General features: G+C 48.4%; 2 protein-coding genes across 4 annotated transcripts in view; both read left to right on the top strand.

Annotated features, from left to right (window-relative positions):
* Nucleotides 1-9,125, top strand: part of RAD54L2 (RAD54 like 2) — a 110,942-nt gene extending 101,817 nt beyond the window's left edge. The window contains exons 20-23 of the mRNA XM_077763373.1: nt 2,260-2,459; nt 3,555-3,644; nt 5,830-5,922; nt 7,740-9,125. Of these exons, the coding sequence (XP_077619499.1) occupies nt 2,260-2,459; nt 3,555-3,644; nt 5,830-5,922; nt 7,740-8,734 (1,378 nt within the window). The 3' untranslated portion in view covers nt 8,735-9,125. The remainder of the gene's footprint in view (nt 1-2,259; nt 2,460-3,554; nt 3,645-5,829; nt 5,923-7,739) is intronic.
* A 7,069-nt stretch (nt 9,126-16,194) lies between these two features.
* The window catches only part of TEX264 (testis expressed 264, ER-phagy receptor), a 31,464-nt gene continuing 27,590 nt past the window's right edge, over nt 16,195-20,068 (top strand). The window contains exons 1-3 of one of the 3 annotated variants that reach the window (XM_077763374.1): nt 16,195-16,902; nt 17,145-17,220; nt 19,704-19,996. In XM_077763374.1, coding sequence (XP_077619500.1) covers nt 19,739-19,996 — 258 coding nt within the window. In that variant the 5' untranslated portion in view covers nt 16,195-16,902; nt 17,145-17,220; nt 19,704-19,738. The remainder of the gene's footprint in view (nt 16,903-17,144; nt 17,221-19,703; nt 19,997-20,068) is intronic. The other 2 variants (XM_077763375.1, XM_077763376.1) reach the window with 2 other exon arrangements.

Here is a 20,068-nt window from a genome sequence, read left to right on the forward strand (position 1 = left end):
CCAATCTTTTTCTTGAATACAGCTTCCCAAGTATGAACACGATAGAAACCAATTGCTAAGCAAAGAGGCTCTTTGTAAGAAATTACAAAACATTATGTGTTTAATTTTTTTTTTTTTTTTTTTTTAAGGCAGAGTACCTCATAGGGCTTACCAGATTGGCTGCCTGATTGAGTGGTTTGCTTTAAAAAAATTGTTTTTTCTTAATGTTTATTTTTTGAGAGAGACAGAGTATTAGTGGGGGAGGGGCAGGAAGCGAGGGAGACCCAGAATCTGAAGCAGGCTCCAGGCTCTGAGCTGTCAGCACAGAGCCCAACGCAGGTCTAGAACTCACGAACCTTGAATTATGACCTGAGCCGAAGTCGGATGCTTAACCGACTGAGCCACCCAGGTGCCCCTAAAACTTTTTTCTTATGAAGACTCCATGTTAAAAAACAAACAAACAAACAAAAAAAACAAACTTGACAAATGAGGTTCTAAGGGAACTGAAGCCATGTAAATTTTACATTAAGACTACTTTCGGTGAGTATATTTGCTTTTTTTTTTTTTTTTTTTTAATGTTTGAGAGAGACAGAGCATGAGCAAGGGAGGGGCAGAGAGAAGACGACATAGAATCCAAAGCAGGCTATAGATTCTGAGCTATGAGCACAGAGCCCAACGTGGGGCTTGGACTCATGAACGGTGAGATCACGACCTGAGCCACAGAGACGCCTAACTGGCTGAGCCACCCAGGCACCCTAAATTTGCTACTTTTTATGTACAAGATGCTATTCAAGAAAAATGTTACTCTCTTTCAAAACCTTCAGACTATTTTGTGTCATCTTCCAAGATACTATTGCTGGGAATGTTCTCCTTTCTTGTCCTCCTCCCCTTTATTTCTCTTTTCTGGGCTTTCCCATGCAACAACAGAAATGGACTAAGCCTAAACCCAGGGAGAGAAAAGCCATGTCGGGAGAAGATATAACAAATGGGCTGGGCTCTGGGCTTTTGTGGCCCATGTCTGGCTCTGTGGGAGCCATACCATGATCTTGTTGATTCTTCCTCCTTTCTGGGTATATGTGAGGAAGGCTTTCTGCCCAATGTCCTTGCTACAGTAGGAGGCTTAGGCTAGGTTCCTGTTACCCTGACTTTTACCCTGATCTGACTTTGGATTCTGGGAAGACTCCCAGCTGACATCTCATTGGGATCCCTAGCTCCTGCAAAGCCACCCTGGGCAGACTGAGGAAATAAGATTCAGACCTGGAAAGCTTACTGTGCTGTGTAGTCTATCTGGGAATGTGGGAGTCCACAGGGCCCAGAGGGCTACCCAGTGGTACCTGTAGCAACATCAGAGCAATGTTCTTTGGTCAGGTAAGAAAAAACATACCAGTCCAAGGAGGTCACCCCCCAAGACTGAAGATAAAAGGCAGAAATTTCAGCAAACTTAGAGACAGGGTCTTAATTTCAAAAATCTTAAATCAGGAGAAGTTTTCTCAAGGTACCAACATTCATTTGAAAGGAAGGTGAAGAATGAGGAGTGTGTCACTGACCATTGGGTAACATTTTGGCATGCCAGTGTAAGACATGCACAACAGTGCTTAGGCTGGTCATGGCTGTGTGCCATTCAGAGACCAGGGCTCTATGAACAGCGTTTTGGCTGCTGCTGCTTTTGTGGTGGTCATTACTAGAGGAGCACTTTGGACACTGGTTCCAAGAGGAGCCCAATGAAAGGTTACATGGAAGAAAGAGGTGTCTGCATTACTTATTGAAGCCAGAGGTTCCAGAGAATAAAGATGGTTGATATTGAACAGGTGCTCTCTCAAGATCACCTGAACATGTGGTATCACGTGGCCTTTTCCTTGGGTGAGAAAGAAAATTCCACCTCTTTGGCTTCAACTTGGCATGTACTATGTTCTGAAGAACTTTTCCTCTCTTATTGCATCTTTACCTTTTCCCAACTTCCCTTCAAGGACTAATCCCTAATGTATGTAGACAGTCCAAATGCTAGAGGAGCAAATGTCACCTCAGATCTCCAGAAAGGTATTATTCTGCTGACGTCTGATTCTTCTTTGACTCTAAGAGGCTGTATGTTTCACTGCCACTCTGTCTCGGTCCTGCCTCTACTCTCCTTTTCAGTTGGCCATACTCTGCAGGTTCTTCTGATCCTTCTCATTAGCAACTGAGACTGTAGAATGGGGGAATCTGGAGAAACTCTGCGGCCTTTGCAGAAAGGTGAGGGCTGTTCTGCTGAAATCTCTTAATGCATTTGTCTTTCTCTCACAGGCAGCCAACACTGAAGAGTGATGAGAAGCCTGTGGCCAGTGTTCGTCCTGTGCAGTCCACCCCCATCCCCATGATGCCCCGGCATGTCCCACTGGGAGGCAGTGTAAGCTCTGCCTCCAGCACAAATCCAGCCATGAACTTCCCGATCAACTACCTACAGCGCGCGGGGGTCCTTGTGCAGAAGGTGGTCACCACAACAGGTTGGGAACTCCTAGGTCCTCTTCCAGGCTTACCTGTCCCTTTTAAACTTACTTTGTTCTTTCAAGAAGTATTTATTAAACACCTTTCATATTCTAGGCCTTACTACATTGGCACTATGGGTAAAAATCGAGAAGATAGTCCCTGATCTTGAGGAATTTGCATTCTAATAAAATATCTTAAGAATTCTAACATGGAATTGGGTTTTCTTAAATGTGATACATAGGATAGACTCTGAGCACTGTAGAGATTGTAGAAATTTCATAGGAACACAGAGTTGGTCTGAGAGGGATATGACTGTGTTGAGTCCTGCCTGACTGGGTATAAAGGACAACTGTCAACCTCCCTAATTAATTAGAACACCTGAATGTCACTTGCTTCTTTCTTTGTGAGTTTGATGTGGATTGAGCATGGTGGGCCAATGGTAGGAGCCTGGCAGCACTTCTGTCTCTGCAGTTGGTTCTGGGATTGGGAAGGAAAGCATTTCATGGAGCTGTTTTTCATCTTACTATCTAGAAATATTGATGGTACATAAATTTTAATAAAAATGTCTTAGTTGGTTTTTTTGAGTATGAAAATAATATATGTCCATTGTAAAAAAAAAAAAAAAAGTGAAATGACTAAAAACAAAAAGAGAGCCCCTTCTAATCCTACTTCTACTGATTCTTGAACATACTTTTTATTCTTTAGTTAGGTGTGGAGTAATGCCAGCAAGGAGGAGGTTGAGGCCACTTTTGGAGCCTAAAGTGATGTGGAGCAGATGGATGCAGATGGCTTAGGGAGGAGGAAAACAAACATAGAAATAACCATTTGAACTAGAACTTTTTCCAAACTAAAACTATGAATTTTTAATTAAATCGAGGGAAATTGATCAGAAAGATGATCAGATTTTTTTAAAAATAAAGTTTCACGTTCTTACAGTTTTCTTTGCTAGACAACTGTGAGAGGAGGCCTGCTTGCTTCTTTTCCCTTGGTTCAGACCTCTGCTCCACTGAGAGGCTTTAAGGAAGCCATTGAGGAACAGGGGTGTGCACAGACTTTGCATTTCCTTCCCTCTCAGTCAGATAATCTAACTCTGAGGTCTATATCTTCACTAGATATTGTTATTCCTGGACTCAACAGCTCCACAGATGTACAGGCAAGAATTAATGCTGGTGAGAGCATCCATATCATCCGTGGGACAAAAGGTAAGAGCCTGACCAAGGGGCCCATCCTTTGCCTTTGGTTCAGAGTGTGGGACTGGGAAGCATAAATACATATGACTGAGCTAGAGGGAGGATAGGAATTGTCCTATGTTAGAGTGACACATGTGGAGGAAGCATGAGAAGAAGCATTTCTAAACGCTTAGAGTTGGAGTGGGCCCAAAAGAGATCTGTCAGTGGCTTAAAAGAGAGTTAGGGTCCCTCCATTCCTGTATTTTGCCCTTGTTTTTATGGAGAATCTTGAGGTGGGTTTGGATAAACACCATGTTTTGTATCAGTCGCAGCCTATTGATAGTGATGCTATCAGCTAGAAGTGCCTGGGCACTACCTAGTGGGGTACTAATCATGGCAAGCCCCCACAGACATTTCCCAGAGCCAGTGTGGTGGCCGGACTGGCCCTGTGGTTCTTACTGTGATTGCATGATGCACCTCAGCAGCAACCATCAGTGGAGTTTGAAAAAACAAACTTTATAACTCACCGGTCCTGGTGGGGTACACAGCACCCCAGAACCACACAATGAATTAATGGGTAGAGAGAGGGGGAGAGAAGACCTGGGTTTCTATTAGGGTCCAGGAGTTGGGGTGGTTAGAATTTTGTGGGTTTACTCTTTTATTGGTAAATTTAAAACATAAGAGCAGGAATTAGGGCATCGGAAAGGAAAAAGCAAGATCACTCAGGGTTCAGTTTTCTGGGTTACTCTGGGCTTTCTAAAAGGGGAACTTCATGGGTGGGCACAGTCTGGTTCTTTATCTGCTTGTTTAGCTAGTATCGGTCTTACAGGTACAATTTGTTTATTTGAGATGGATGCCCTTGAAATGGAAGCCTTGTTAATCAACAGCTTAATGCCTGGCACTTAACACTGCATACAGGGAGCCCGAAAGTAGAGGGAAAGAGCTGTGGAGTGGGTTATTAGCTAACATGTATATTATTGTGTTGCCTTACACACTTGCTCAAAGCGGGGATGGAGGTCTCAATTAGGAAATGCATTGGGTGGATGAATTAGTATCTGTGAGTTGCATGACAGACATTTTGAGTGTGGCAGTTTAAAAAGTCCACTGCCTCTGGCCTGCTTATAGAGGGAGATGAGATTACTAGAATGAGAAGTTTGGACTGGACATTGTCAGAATACAATCTGAACCTATCATTCATATCAGCCTTCACTAGGAGGCTCCCTGAGGCTATTTAGCAAGGAGATTTTGCTCTAGTGTCTGTTGGATCAAAGTACGTTTTAGGCTCAGGAAAAGATGCCATGAAATATATGACCCACAGAGAAGAATTACCCAGCCTCCTCATCAGGTTCTTCCTAGTCTAAAGCCCAGGTCAGAAAACTATGGCCCATGGGCCAAATCTAGCCTGCTTCCTGTTTCTGTATCTGTGAACTAAGCATGGATTTTACATTTTTAATTGTCTGAAAAAAATCAAAAGAATAATATTTTGTGACATCTAAAAAGTATATGAAATTCACATTTTAGTGTCCATAAATAAAAATGTTTGAAGCACAGCCATGCCCAGCTATAGTAGCAGAGTTGAATGGTTGTAACAGAGACCTTTTGGCCCACAAAGGCAAATAAATTTACCTTTTAAGAAAAAGTTTGCTGACCTCTACCCCAGAGGTAGCCCTTGACCTTCCTCTTTTGATTGATCAAAAGACAGAGAAGGTAGGGTGGTGCCCTATGGGAACAGAATGCTGATCTTGAATTATTCCTATCAAGGTAGAAGAGGGTGTCGAGGCAACGAGTCTCCTTCCTCCCAGATTAAGAGGACTCCTGTCAGAGGAGTTCATCCAGAACCGAGGCAGCCAGCTTACTCTCTTCCACAGCATCCTGTTTATTTTCTCCATTGCCTTTAATCTTTCCTGATATTTTCTCGTATCATTGTCTGTCTCTTTCTCTAGAGGTTGAGCCCTGTGGGACAGGTCCCTTTTGTGTCATGTGTTCTTCAGTGTCTAGAACAATGCCTTGTACATGGTAGTCATGCAGTCTCATGGAGTCAATGAGTAATATTGGGTCCACAGCTCAAGTCAGTCCACTTGTCATTTCAGGGGTCTCAAGAAGGGTGTGAGACCTGATTTTATAGCTATTTCCCAGCCCATGATGCCTAGGCCTGGGGTTTCCCAGGATTGGCTGATTGTGTAGCTGCTCCTAGCAGTCTTCTCCTGTTTTTCATTAGGGACATACATTCGCACCAGTGATGGGCGGATCTTTGCTGTCCGAGCAACTGGCAAACCGAAGGTCCCAGAAGATGGTCGGATGGCTGCCTCAGGTATAAGTGGCTTCTACTTTCTGTTGAGCTACATGGCATTTGTTTGTTTGTTTTGTTTGTAATTAATTTATTTTTTGAATAATGTGTATATGGTTCATAATTCAAAAGGTATAAGAGGGGTAAAGTGAAAAGTAAGTTTTTCTCCCCCCACACTCTCAGCCATCTATTGCTCCTTCCTGAAAGTGCTACTCTCGTTTGCTTTTTTCAGAGATATATTATACATATACGTGGTACAGGAATGTGTGTGTGCACTCGTATGCATGTGTGTGTTGGTCTATGTGTTAAATATACGTTCATAAGTTTTCTCTGTATTTTTATTTTTAATTTATTTATTATTTAAAGTTTATTTATTTTGAGAGAGGGGGAGAGCGCAACCTTGAGCAGGGGAGGAGCAGAGAGAGAGAAATCCCAAGCAGGCTCCATGCTGTCAGTGCAGAGCCCGACAAACCCACGAACCGTGAGAGCATGACCTAAGCTGACATCAAAAGCCAGACGCCTAACTGACTGAGCCACCCAGACCTCCCCCTCTATATTTTTAAAACAGATGCTAACTTACTATAGTACACTGTTTATTTTTTCACTCACTAGTGTATCTCAGTACTTGTTCCTTACCATTTCTTTAGATGTGCCTTACTGGAAGTTTGCACAGGATGTTGTTAGATGGGTATAAGACAACATGTTACTGAGTTCTCTGTCCTTGGACATTTAAGTTGTTTCACTCCCCTCTTAATAGTACTAGTTCATAGTTATGTGGGTATGTCTATAGGATGAATTCCTAGAAGTGGGATTGCCAGGTCAAAGAGTATATATGTGGCACATTAACAGTGTTAGGAACTCTGGCCAAGTTCTCCTCTACATGAGTGACTCTCATCTATCCTTCCCCTGTGGAGTATGAGCACTAGATTGCTCTTGCTTCCAGCTTTTATTATGGACATTTTCATACCTCCAGACAAGTTGAAAGAACAGCACGGTGAGCACCCATGTACCCTGCACCTAGATCCAATGACTGTTATTGTTCTTATAAGCTTTCTTCTATCTCTCTCTCCCTTCCTATTATTGGAACTATTTGCAAGCTGAAGATGTCATGTCATTTTACCTTTCAGTACTTCAGCACACCTCTCTTAAGAGTAGGACATTATCCTAGCCACAATACCATTATGACACTAAAACAATAGCATAAAACTCCATAATATTACCTACTGTCTAGGCTGTATTCCTACTAGTTCCAGTTGTCTTTCATGGCCATGGATTGGATTTTGTTTTTACTTTTCTTTTTTTTTTTTGAGTTAGTGACTTTTTTTTTTAAATAGTTTATTGTCAAGTTGGTTTCCATACAACACCCAGTGCTCATCCCCACAAGTGCCCTCCTCCATGCCCACCCCCCCTCCCCCCAACACACACACACACCCATCAGTTTTGTTTTTAAACCGGGTTGGGCCTTTTTTTAAACTTCATTTTCCTTTTCCCTCCCGTCTTAGCCACTGGCTGTCTCTGCCCCCAGGAAGAGTCCAACTTGTGACAGAAATGATGTCTTAGCTTTTCATATTCGCTATCTCCTAGAATTCACCTTGATCAGTTTCACAGATTGGGGCCTCAGGTGTAAAGAAGTTACGTGTCTTATCATAGACTTGTTTCCTAGATCAAAGGATTTCTTTCTTTGTGACTGGGAAAAGTTGACTGGGTGGTGATGTTTGGATATGAAACTCTTTGAATTTGAGGGACCACAGGACAAGGGTTTTTCTTTAATGGAATTTTTCCTATACCCTCCTTCTCTCCCTGGCCATTCTGGTTCTCAGTTACCTACATTTTATCCCCAGGTTCCCAGGGGCCTTCTCTGGAATCCACAAGCAACGGCAGACACAGTGCCTCATCACCCAAAGCCCCTGACCCTGAGGGGCTGGCCAGGCCCGTCTCTCCAGACAGTCCGGAGATCATCAGTGAGCTCCAGCAGTATGCAGATGTGGCTGCCGCCAGGGAATCCCAACAGAGCTCCCCAAGCTCCAATGCCACCCTGCCTGGCCCTCCGGCTCAACTCATGGACAGCAGTGCTGTTCCTGGGACAGCTCTCGGGACTGAGCCTCGGCATGGGGGTCATTGCCTCAATAGTTCCCTCTTGGTGACCGGCCAGCCCTGTGGTGACAGGAACCCAGTGTTGGACTTACGGGGCCATAAGCGAAAGATGGCCACTCCACCTGCTGCCCAGGAGTCTGCCCGCCGGCGGTCCAGGAAGGGCCACCTGCCAGCCCCCGTGCAGCCGTATGAACACGGGTATCCAGTTTCTGGCGGGTTTGCCATGCCACCCGTCTCCTTAAATCATAACCTCACCGCTCCCTTCACCTCCCAGGCTGGGGAGAACTCTTTGTTTATGGGCAGTACTCCCTCCTACTACCAGCTGTCCAATTTGCTGGCAGATGCCCGCCTGGTGTTTCCAGTGACTACTGACCCTCTGGTGCCAGCAGGCCCCGTCAGTTCCTCCTCCACGGCTACCTCAGTCACTGCCAGCAACCCCACCTTCATGCTCAACCCGTCTGTTCCAGGGATACTACCCAGCTACTCACTCCCATTCTCACAGCCACTCCTGTCCGAGCCGAGGATGTTTGCGCCTTTTCCTTCCCCTGTCTTACCCAGCAACCTTTCACGGGGCATGTCTGTCTACCCAGGCTACATGTCCCCACATGCAGGCTACCCCGCTGGCGGCCTCCTCCGGTCCCAGGTGCCTCCATTTGACTCTCATGAGGTTGCTGAGGTGGGCTTCAGCTCCAATGACGATGAGGATAAGGACGATGATGTAATAGAGGTCACTGGGAAATAGCTGGGGAGCCCCTCTCCACCTCACTTGGGGCCCCCCAGCAGGTTGCCCACCAAGCTGAAAGGCAGCAATCCGGGCTTTCTGAGAATAGGGCACTTGGCAGGAGGGAAAAGGAAGAGGGCAAAGAAAGGTGGTTGACTGTAGTGGCAGGGCTCTGTTGCTATGTAATAGAAGAGGCAAAATAATCCAACAGAGCAGCAATAGCAGGAAATCAGGGACCCAAAACAGGAATGGAGAGGCAGGGCAGCCTGCCTCTCTTCCTGCCTGCCTTGCTTAATGCTGTGTGCTTGCTTGCTTGCCATCTGAGTGTAGAAGCTCACATCCCATTTCTGTCTTTGGGAACATTCTCTCCCAAGAGAGCTGCCTTACTGGGTGACTTAGCTTGGCCTGGAGAGGGGAGGGGAGGGAAGGAGGGTAAGTGAAGGAGGGTGGGCAGGGAGAGCAGAATGAGATTTCATGTGAAGTGGAATCTTTCTAGGGGTGAGAAAGAAGCAGACCAGGTGTGTGTGTGTTTGTGTGTGTGTGTGTGTGTGTGTGTGTTTGTGTGTGTGTGTGTCTTTATGTACTTGTATGTAACAGCAGGGGTGGAGGTGGGAGAGGAGGGTGGAAGGGACTAAGGGGGGAACTAAAAGATGAATTTATCTTTTTAAAAATGGAAATAAGAGTGTGTTGGTTCATGGCAACTATTAGTATCAATATCGGGATGAGTCCAGGAAAAGAGCCATGGAACCCACAAGTTTCCTTCTGGCTGGATGAAGAGAAGGCCCAGCCAACCCAAGTCCCTGGTTTTCAGAGCCACATTTATTTTAGAATTTGGGGGAAATTATGAGAGAAAATGGGCATTGCCAATCTCTGTCTCTTTCCCCAGTGGCTGTCTCTGAGCAGATCTCCCTTCGAAGGGTGTGAGATTGTATGCAGAGGCTGGGAGAGGGGGAACACTTTGGTATGTGAGCAAGACGTCATGCAGTTGTGGCCAGGAAAGACCTTCTTCACAAGGATGGAACTGAGCCCTCAACCTGCTTATCCTTGTGGCCTTTCCTTTCCTTCCCCACTAGAAAGCTCCATGTTAATTTATTTCTTATGGGCAATTATTTATTATTTGGACTTTTCCATGTGTCTTGTTTTTCTTGGGGGGGGGTTGGATTTTAGGAGGGTAGGAGATAGGAAGGGAAATGTTAATATCTCCCAGATCCCATAGCTGCTGGTAAATAATTCCCAGGTATATGGTGAATTGACCAAGGAAAGACAGTTAATGCTTGACCAAGGTCTACACTAAACAACTGTGTTTCTAGAAAATGGCCTCTCAGGAAGATCAGAGAATCTTGTGACTGGATAGTTAGTGCGGGTGAGACTCATTCCACAGAGATTTAAACTTGGGATCGTGGAGTTTTCTACTGGGAAGTCAGTGACCCCAGATTTGGAGCTGTGTCCTGGGATGACCTTAGAGATAGGCTCTCTATGCTGAATAGTGAAACTCTGCATAGGTGACTGCTGGGTTGAGAGAATAGACTGCGGATTTCTTATCAGGAAATGTCTTGGCCTCCCCAGCCTGACAGATGATCACTGTGGCCTGGTGTCTGTTATCTCCGTCCCCTTTGAAGGAACACAGAGCAGCCCTTCCTCGGTAGGAGCCTTAAGTCTGGCTTTTGTCTTAAAAGAATACATCAGTCATTCTGGGTCTCCTCTTTCTTGTTGCCAGTGGCAAGGGAGGGGGCATCTAGTCTTTAAGCATAAACACTGGCTGTCTTCCTATTGGCTCTTCCCCCCCCTCTTCCCCCCACCCCCGACTTTGCTAGGCAGTTCTTTATGATGAACAAACCTGTCTGGCTTTAGAGTTTTGCTACCTATTCATGGGTCCCTCCTCACTGGGTGGCTGCTGCACCTGCCTCTTCCCAGCCTTGGAGGCAGCTTAGCCAGGTCTCCCCTAGTAGTAGCTGCTTCTGCAACTCTTCTGACCAGCTTGTTTCCATTGCTGGAGGGTTTTAGCACATTCTGGGGTATTGTCCCTGGAGAAGAGAGAAGGAGATGGCTAATGGGGGTACATGCATGTGTGTGTGTGCATTTGTGTGCTGACCAGTTGCACCAAAAGTGGAACTTAAGGAGCTTTCCCTCTCTGTTTTCGTAGGTACCGTGTCAGACACTTAACTCTCCTACTCATAGAAGCCTTAGATCTACAATTTAGCTATGCAAATTATTTTAATAATTTTAAAATAGCAGTTTCAACCAGTGCTTTCTGTTTCAGAGGTATCCTAAGAATGGATGGTGAAAGGACTCGGAATGGGCTTTCAGGTTTGAGGCTGGTGCAGTAGGAGCGAGCTAGCCTGGATCTCTGATTTGAAGAGCACACTCAGCCTGGGCTACAACTGATGCCTCTAAGGCCCCCAGAGCACTGGGATCCCAGAGATATGTGTGTGTGTGTGTGTGTGTGTGTGTGTGTGTGTGAGTGTGTGTGTGGTGTTAGGGAAGGAGGATTGTGTCTGTGTCTGCCTCTAGGAAATCGCGGCAGCAGTCTCTGAGAATCTTCAAACTATCAGCAAAGAATTGAAACCCGTCACTGGAGGGATGGGCCTTTTAAGGTACCGGGAAGTCAATGGGTATTCTGAGAGGCAGTACATACCTGCTGTCTACCCACTGATTCCAGGGGCTGGGTCTTACTTCAGGTCAGAAGAGGTGATAGTTTTGGGAGGCTGACCTGGCTAGAGAAGGCTTTCTTTGATATGAGCAGCTTATTTTGTATAAAGGCTATGGGGTGGGATCATGGGAAATTGGAATGCTACCAGTTTCATGTTTTGGGTTTTTTTTCTGTTTTTGTTTTTTAATCTGAAAAAACACTTTTCTGCTATCTCTTTATGTGTGCTGGTAGGCAAGTGTGCATGCACATCGAACATGAGCATGTGTGTGAGGGAAGCAGGAAATGTCTCAGAGCCTAAGAACCATGTTTTACAGCCTCTTTGATGAGAAACACTTGGTGGTGGCTTCCCACCACCATCCAGGCCTGAGTGAGGGAAGGGTGGTGATAATGGGTTGCTTGGGTGATGTGGGCAGGGTGGGGGTGGGGGGTGCAATGGATCAGGCCCCTCAGCATTTTCCCCTCACCATTGTCTTCCAAAGGATGTTTTCAAGGACCTCTCAAACTTGATCCATCTAACTTAGCCTGAATCCTCAGCATAGGGAATATTGTACTACTTAATGATTCAGGATTTCCATTTGTAATGATGCTCAATTTCCTTTTCTTAATATTTTTGTGGATAAAAATTGAACCAGAGACGAAGTAGCCATTTCAGTAAGAAAGTAAGTGAACCATGTTGGATCAGATCATTGGATATCTGCCAAGTCCTCACCCCTCAAGTTGTGCTTCTTGAGCATCTCTGTCTTCATCTCCTGACTTAAGGATAACTCTTTCTGATCCTTGGAACTCTCTTCCCTAGGAATTAGTGTGTGGTATCTCTCTATATACTTGTGATTTCACAACTAAATATGAAATTCACCTCTCCAGAGCATGAAGCAGTTAGTTGGGGTAAAGTTTTGCTGATAGATTCAAACAACCAAACTTTAGTGGTCTGGGTGAGACTGTCATTCCCAAAGCTGTCAGCAGAGCAAGGCTGTTTGTCTCAGTCCATTTGAGCCTGGCATTGCTGTGGCATTGCTCTGGAACTGAGTCCTCATCCCATGGGGAAGGAAGGTCTGGGGGTTATACATTCCTTTTTCCTAGTGTTCCTGGCCATGACCCCCTTCCTCCTGCTCTCCAGTTCCCTGTGAGTCCTCAGAAAACCAGTCTCCTTTCTGAGCTGTGGCCTCTTGTGCACCGAGCTAAATCATTCTTTTCCCAAGAAGACTCTGAGAGAAGAGCTCTTTACCCCAACAGACCCCCATAAGACTTTCTGTCCCTCCTCTGATTTGTTCCCAGGAGATCTGCACCTCACAGCCTGAGAATGCTGCGCTTTCCATCAGCCACTGTCAGACTCTGTCCCCTCCTACTGACTCTTCTGCCCTATGTGTTCTGATGTGACCCCTTAATGTCTCTTCTATGCTACTAGCTTGGCCCTAGGTCTTTTATGAATACCAAGTCTTAACGATGAACTTCCTGAGCAGGCAGTGGCCAACTCCTTCACTCTTCAGGGACCTGAGTCTGCCCCTTTCCTCTCACAGGTTGTTTGGATATAGTAATCCCATGCATTGGGAAGAGGTAGCCAGGCAGGCTGCAGAGTCTGTAGTGCAGAGGGCTGGGGGAGATTTGGGTACTCTGTTACCACTACTGGGATGATATTCAGAAGAGGGGACCTCATACTGTGACCTGACCCAGGACCCTCCTCTGGAAGAGAGCTCAGCCCAGGTGTGTGTGTGTGTATGTATGTGTATGTGTGCGCGTGCATGCACACGTGTGTGTGTGTATGTGAGAGAGTGTGCACTCGTGCACATGGGTGTAAACTGACTGTTATCTGGTTGTGTTACTCAGGGTGGGCTGGGGACTCATGGGAAAAATCCCCCTCAGCCTGCCCAAGACTGGTTTTTTTTTTCCTGTACCCTCTCCAGAAGGGTCAGGGGAAGGGGGGTCCAGGTGGGTTGAGGGGGTCGCAATGGATAACCACTAAGGCCACACTGCTGCCGGGAGGAGTTGGGGGGGGGTATGAAGTGGCCCCAGGGACCTGGCACCTGGCTTTGGTTTTCCGTCTTCTTTCCTCAGGACGCCCCCTGAGGCCTGGGACCTGCTGCGCCTGGCTTTGAGGAGCATCTGTGTCTGGGTGCTCCAGCTGCTGGTGTGATCATGGGCTTCCCTCCTCTCTCAGCAGGGCAGGTGCTCCTGCCCCAGAGACTGGGCAACTGGCTGTTTCTATGACGTATTTATTTTTACTTGTGTTTCATGTCACTTTTTTAAAAAAAAAAACAAACAGAACAATTGTAAGTCAGTATAACTGCCTATCAGTTTTCTTTATTTCTCTTTTTGTAAAATAAAATTTAAACTCCAGAAGGCAGTGTTGTTTGATCAAGGAATTGTCTGAACAGCTGTTTGCTGACTGGGTGGTGAAAGGGATATAAACTATATCCTGGGCACTGGGAATGCACTTGGTGTGTGTGGGCTGGGGGAGAGAGGTGGAAATAGAGGGCAGACTGCTAGCAGGCTCTTTGTTGCAATGGGGTTCAGTAAGCTTTTTCTGCCTTCACTCACCTGAAGAGGACCACATTTCCAGGCTCTAGGGGAAACACCGAAGCTGACTCAGAGTGGCTTGAAGCTAGATGGTCCTGCTGGGGCAGCCCTAACCAGACTGTGGGGGTTTGGGGATTGGGTGCAGCATTAGTGCCTTCAGAGGATGGAAGATGGCTGGTGGCAGGGTGTGTAGACTATCTTATACTGCATATGCCTTCTCCATTTGTCATCTGGGTTAGTGGATCTAACTATTGCCTCACAGAGAACTACCCAGGGCTTTGGAATATGAGAGGTAAGGGAAGGTGAGGGCAGTACACTCTTTGTCTCCAAGTTTGGTCCCTGTAAGGGGAGAAGCCCAATGGAAAGAGTCTCTAGAAGTTTACAGAGGGAGAATTAAAGTAGCTCTGTGGGGGTTTCTTGGACAGAGAAAAGCAAGAGGAGACAAAGGCCAAGTCTGGGTTCATGAGAGAATATGTACTATTGCGGGGGGTAGGGGGGTTGCGGCCGGGGGAGAGTGGAGTGTTGGGGCAGATGGCTAAGGCAAACAGGTCTGCTTCACTTATTTCTGGAGGGAAGAGGACCACGTCTTGGCTGCTGCCCCCTGGTGGCCAGCAGTGGTCTTGCGGATATCCCCTAACCATAGGTTGGGCTTGCTCTGTTGGGAGCAGCCTGAGATGAAGGGGAGGAGTGGGGGCTTGTGGCCGCCAGCCTCAGTCACAGGCCGACTCAGACTCTCCATTGACAACAGAATCAGTGAAGCTCCTAAGGCACACCCTGAACTCTGACGTGGGCGTCTGGAATTCCCCAGCCAGCCTGAAGGAAGTGAGCAGAGAGGTCAAGATGAGGAAAGAGTAGCTCCAGACAACAGTTTCTTGGGAGAAGCTCATCAGATTCTGAAAAACAGGAAATATGACCATGAGAACACAGTGGGCACAAGCTGTCTTGTCTCTGAACCATGAACTGGCCCTTATCTCACAGGAAATGCTTCCAAGTGTATAGCCCACTTGCATGGAGCATCATGTGTTTGATGTTCATAAGTAAAACAGAACTGTCATGACCCTGGTAGCCCAGCCCTGAGTGCCTGTGAGGGGCTAGCTGTTCTTTCTACCAGTGTTTGCCTGGGGAGCTGGGGATAGGCTTGGCCCTGTGGATGAGAGTCATACTTTCCTGCCTGGGAAGGAACAGTGTGAAGTAGTGGGAAAGGAAGCCAGGATTATGCGCACCTCTGTGTGTTCAGTCTGCCCCTTTGCTAGTGCAGTAGTGGAATCCACAGTAAGATGATTCCCCTCCCAAATATCAGTCCTTTGTCAGGAGCACCAAGGTACCTGTTGGCCCAGCCTGTCATGTAGCCAAGCTTAGGAGCATAGTTGTTCCCTCTCCTACCCCTTACACTGCAAGACTGGGCCTCTCAGGAGGGCAGAGTTTTATCTTTAGGGCTCTAGAAGAGTGCTTTGTAGTTTGTAGGTCTCAGAAATATGAGCTGAAGATTAAACCTATGTTCAAGGAGCTTACACTTGATCTGGGAGTTACCTAGAATACCTTAAGCCAGAAAGGCAACCCAGGCACTTCCCCGGCTCTGGGAGGAGACTGGAAGGGGGCGGTTCCTGCTTAGCTCCAAGAGGGCAGGGCCTTGGTTCTGTTTCTTCAGTATCCTCAGCCCCTAGAACTGTCCTGGCAAGGCGTGCTACTCAGTAAATGTTGGGTGGATGAATGGCCACTCCTGTGGTTGGGAGTGGGGTGGGTGGAGTGTTGGAGGCATGACTAATTGTGCTGTTCCAGAAGTTGGATCCACTAGCTTCTTCCCTGAGTCCAAGTTGGGCATCAGTTTCCTCAGTTGTAAAACGGGGGCAAGTAGCCATGACTTGCTGGGTTCCCAGGTCTATTGGGAAGTTACAGTGAAAGGAAGTGGCAGGACGAAGGGTAGTACAAATAAATGCCAGAGGCTGATACTGCTGTGCTGAATTTCCCAAGCCTCTTCAAACGCTCCACTCTGGTGCGGGCTTCCTTGGGCCCAGCCCAGCTATCTACTGTGGGCCACCAGGCAGACTTCCACCCACCCGCCCCCACGCCTAGGGCCGGGTAAGTTTGTGGGAGGCAAGAAAGTGCTGAGTGGGCTCCGCCCCTGACAGCTCCGGGGGATGGGCGCTGCTCGGTGCTATGGAGACCCGGCAGGGCCGGCCTCCGCCCTCCGCCCTCCGGGTCCCGCGCGCACGCGCCCACGGCCACGGCCACGTCCCGCCGCGAGAGGGGGCGGAGCGAGCGTGCGCTACGGGCGCGCGCAGGCTCCGCGACCTACCCTGGAGCCGCCTGNCTGAGGTGAGGGCCGGGCTGGAGGAGAGGCGTCCCCGCTGGGGCGGCCTCACGAGCGCTGAGGGCCTGGAACCTCTGTCCGCCCTGGCGCGACCTCAGGGGTTCCCGCGTCCCCTTCGTGACTCCCGCAGCCCAGGCCGCTCTTTGCATCTCTTCTCGCCCACAGCTGGCCCCGGCTGGGTCCAAGGGCCCGAACGCGACCTTGGACCAGCCTACCATCCCGCGTCGCCCCGGCTTCGGCCCCGGGCGCAGGGCACGCCCGGAGCCAGAGGAGCCAGAGCGGGGGTGGGGAGGTGGGGGTGGGGAACTGAGGCAAAAACTGTACTTTAACTCCGCCCCTATCCCCGGAGGCCGCGCGTCGCTGCCAGGGCTGCAAACTTCAGAGTCTCTTAAGTTACGGAGGTGTGTGAGGCCCCTAGAGGTCGTGGTTGAAAAGAAAGGGGCTGGGTAAATAAGCGAGGCGCGGGTGAGCAGGGCTACAAGCCCAGAGTAGGAGGCGGCGCATCTCAGTCTCGCGCAGGCCCAGGTCTTACCGCGCTCCGCTGGCACCGAAGTTTAAGGGCCCGGCCCACTGCCGCGGCGCAAGTGAGCAGCCTCAGGAAGCCCTTGCGAGACCGCCCGCCCAGACCCTCGCCGGCCCGGGTCAGAGGTGACCACCCCCGGCCTCTGACGCGAGGAGAAACCGATGTCAGCGACACGGGCTGTTCAGAGCCAGGTACAGTGGCTGGAACCCTCCAGGAAGAGAGCTCTGTAAGAACAGGGGCATAAGCACGGCCCCAGTGACGAGTTGACATTATGAGTTCGAGTTTGGCTTCTGATTTCCGTAAGCGGTAGGAGGACGAGGTAGAGGTGCAGCCTTGTGAGGAGGGAGTTCCTGTAGAGGCCCTAGTGGGCTTTCCCCGAAAGGGAAACAGGGCATGGTGCCCAGCTCAGTGGTGATTTTCTCTCTGCCTCCAGCACTGAAGCACTTGGAGCATTTGGTCCCTGCGGCGCTGGATGCCATGAGTTGCTAAAAGTGAGCCTGGGTTTTCAGGTGAGCTTCCTCACCCCTTCTCCTGCCTTTTCTCTTGAGTACGGGGAAATAGACTTTGCCCTGCCTCCCTCCTGTGCAGACCTAAGCTCTGGGGTGCATTTTCCCTCTCTTCTGAATACTTCAGAGGTGAGAGGAAGAGGGAGGTGGGAACTAAGTTTCTGTGAGGTGGACAGGGAGTGTGCACCCGAGAGGGTAGGTCAAAGTGAGGGATGGTCACTCTCAAGGCAACTGGGAGACCTAGCTGCTGAGTGAGAGCTTCCAGCTGAGAGCCTTGGGTTCAGAGATGTCCCAACATGGATTAAATGCTTGAGCTTTTCTGGAAATCCTGTCACCAGGGAGGAGAAAGTGGAAATGGTAGCCTGGAGTCAGACTGCCTGGGCTCCTAGTGCCTGCATTTTGGTCCAGGTGGTTCTATTTAGTACCTGTGTGACCTTGGGCAAGTCTCTTAACCTCCTGATCCATTCCTACCTTGTTCCGAGGGTTAATAAAGTAGCTGTGTTTCAACATTTGGGTAGTGCCTGGCGTATAGTAAGTACTGTAGATTCGTACTACACTATAGTAAGTGAAAGATTTATCATCATCATTATCACCAGAGAAAATAGGAATGAAACTAACTGGAGGCAAGACGAGTGAATACATCCAAAAAAAAGCACACCTGTGGGGCAGGAACAGGGATGGCTAAGACCAGTGAGAGGCACCTCCATGCTGTGACATCAAAGGTTTAGGAGTTTAGTTTGCCTCTTTGTAAGGCAAACACTATGTGTACATTGACTCCACAAAGACCATTTTTCATCAAAAAATTTTGACACCCAGAACCCATAGGAAACAAATTATTCCATAGAGCTAAGTTTTCCATAGGGCTGAAGCATTGATTTCCACCTCCAAAATCTTTTAAATTTTTATTTATATTTTAGAGAGAGCAAGAGTGCACGAATGGGGGAGAGGGATAGAGGGAATGATAGGGTGGTGGCGGGGAGAGAAAATCTGAAGAAGCCTCTATGCTCAGCATGGAGCCTGACATGGGGCTTGATTCCATGACCCCATGATCATGACCTAAGCCAAAATCAAGAGTCAGACTCTCAACCTACTGAACCATCCTGGCACCCCAAATATTTTAAATTTTAAATGTTAGTTTTAAATACTTGGAGTGAGAATGTTCCTCCAGTGGGTTACAGTTTCCCTTCCTCTTTAAACTGTTGATCCCCCCCCCCTCCCCGGGACCCAAATCAAGCCCTTTGTTTAAGAGGGTTGGGCCTCTGGCCCCTAGCTTAGTGGAGGGCTGGATGGTCTGCCTTGAACCAGCCTCTGTGTTGGGTTCCTGGCCCTGCTTTTGGATAGCTTCTCTGTTTCTTTGTAGTTGTTGTTTTCCTTGAAATGAGTGTCTTTATTGCTTGTACCATACAAAAAGGAGGAATGAGGAAAGGCCAATGGAGAGGAGGGACAACTGTCATATAAATGACATAAACACAAAAAGGAAAAAAAACCTTTCACCTCACCCCAGGATGCCTTTCCATGAACTACCTAGTAGAGGAAGTGGGGTTGCAACATCAAAACCATAAAAAGTAATTCTAAACACCTGGAGGTGCTGATGGAGCAAGGGATAGGGCAGCAAGTGGACCCAGCTATGGCTCCCTCTAGGCTGGCACACCGTGCCCATGGGATGAACTGCTTTGGCCAGGGATAAGTAATTGTTCCCCCTGGTGTGTTTCCATTTCTAACAAACTTGTCTTCCTCCTCTTTGTTGTTTCTAATCTATGGGCTGGAAAAGTGAGATGCAGCTTGTTAGCACCAGTAGCTCAACTCTGGGAAGCACAGTGCTGGACTTTGTTCTGGCTGCATTGACTGATTTGATCCGATCTTTCCTTGGTTCTGGATGAGTGAGCTTGCTGGATAGCAGAGGCCAAATGTGCTTAGCAAAGGAGAGTTTCCTATGAAAGTCTCTTCCTGTGGTACATTTTCAAAGCCCTGGGGTTTTGTTCCTTATGGTTTTCCTATTTGTTAAGAAATGATTGGACCCTGGCACTTGCCCATCCTCCCCCTGACAGTGGTCCATAAGGCTTTGGGAGGCCGGGCAGGCAGTGTGGCTCTGGTGTGGGAAGGAAGAGGTAATGCAGGGAAAAGTCAAACTGGTGGTCTTGCCCATCTTGAGGGAGGCTGGTCAGGGCTTAGAGTATGTCCATGGCTGACTCACTCCTGTTCTCTATGACTCAGTTTCCCCAGGTGTGACCAAGGCTACCAGCTGACAAGCAGAGCTGTTCTGAGAGCCTCAACAATTGTGATTAAGAAATAAAGAGGCTTGTGGCTTCAGTCATCCTTTGTTGCTCTCTTCTAGGTCACTTTGTGTGTAAACACCCTGGTCCCTCCTCCTCCTGGGTCAGAGCACACAGGCAGGGCTGAAGTTGGGCCAGAAGTGGCTGGCGGGCAGGTGGGCACATTGGTCAGAGCAGGCTACCAGCCTCCTCTCCCTCCTGTCTCTTTTGCAGCTGTCTTGGGGGCGCAGTGTTGGGGGCACAGAGCCATGTCTGACCTGTTCCTCCTAGGCCTGATCGGGGGCCTGACTCTGCTGCTGCTGCTGACACTCCTGGCCTTTGCTGGGTACTCAGGGCTGCTGTCTGGGGTGGTGGTGAGTGCTGGCTCACCCCCCATCCGCAACGTCACTGTGGCCTACAAGTTTCACATTGGGCCCTACAGCGAGACTGGGCGGCTTTTCACCGAGAGCTGCAGTGTCTCCCCCAAGCTCCGCTCCATCGCCGTCTACTACGACAACCCCCACATGGTAAGGAGCCTCCTGTGGCCTGGCCGGGATTCTGCCCCATGGATGGACAGGAGGCGGGGGGAGGGGGGAGGG

Source organism: Crocuta crocuta, unplaced genomic scaffold (genome assembly GCF_008692635.1).
Source record: "Crocuta crocuta isolate KB4526 unplaced genomic scaffold, BGI_CrCroc_1.0 scaffold1079, whole genome shotgun sequence".
NCBI lineage: Eukaryota > Metazoa > Chordata > Mammalia > Carnivora > Hyaenidae > Crocuta > Crocuta crocuta.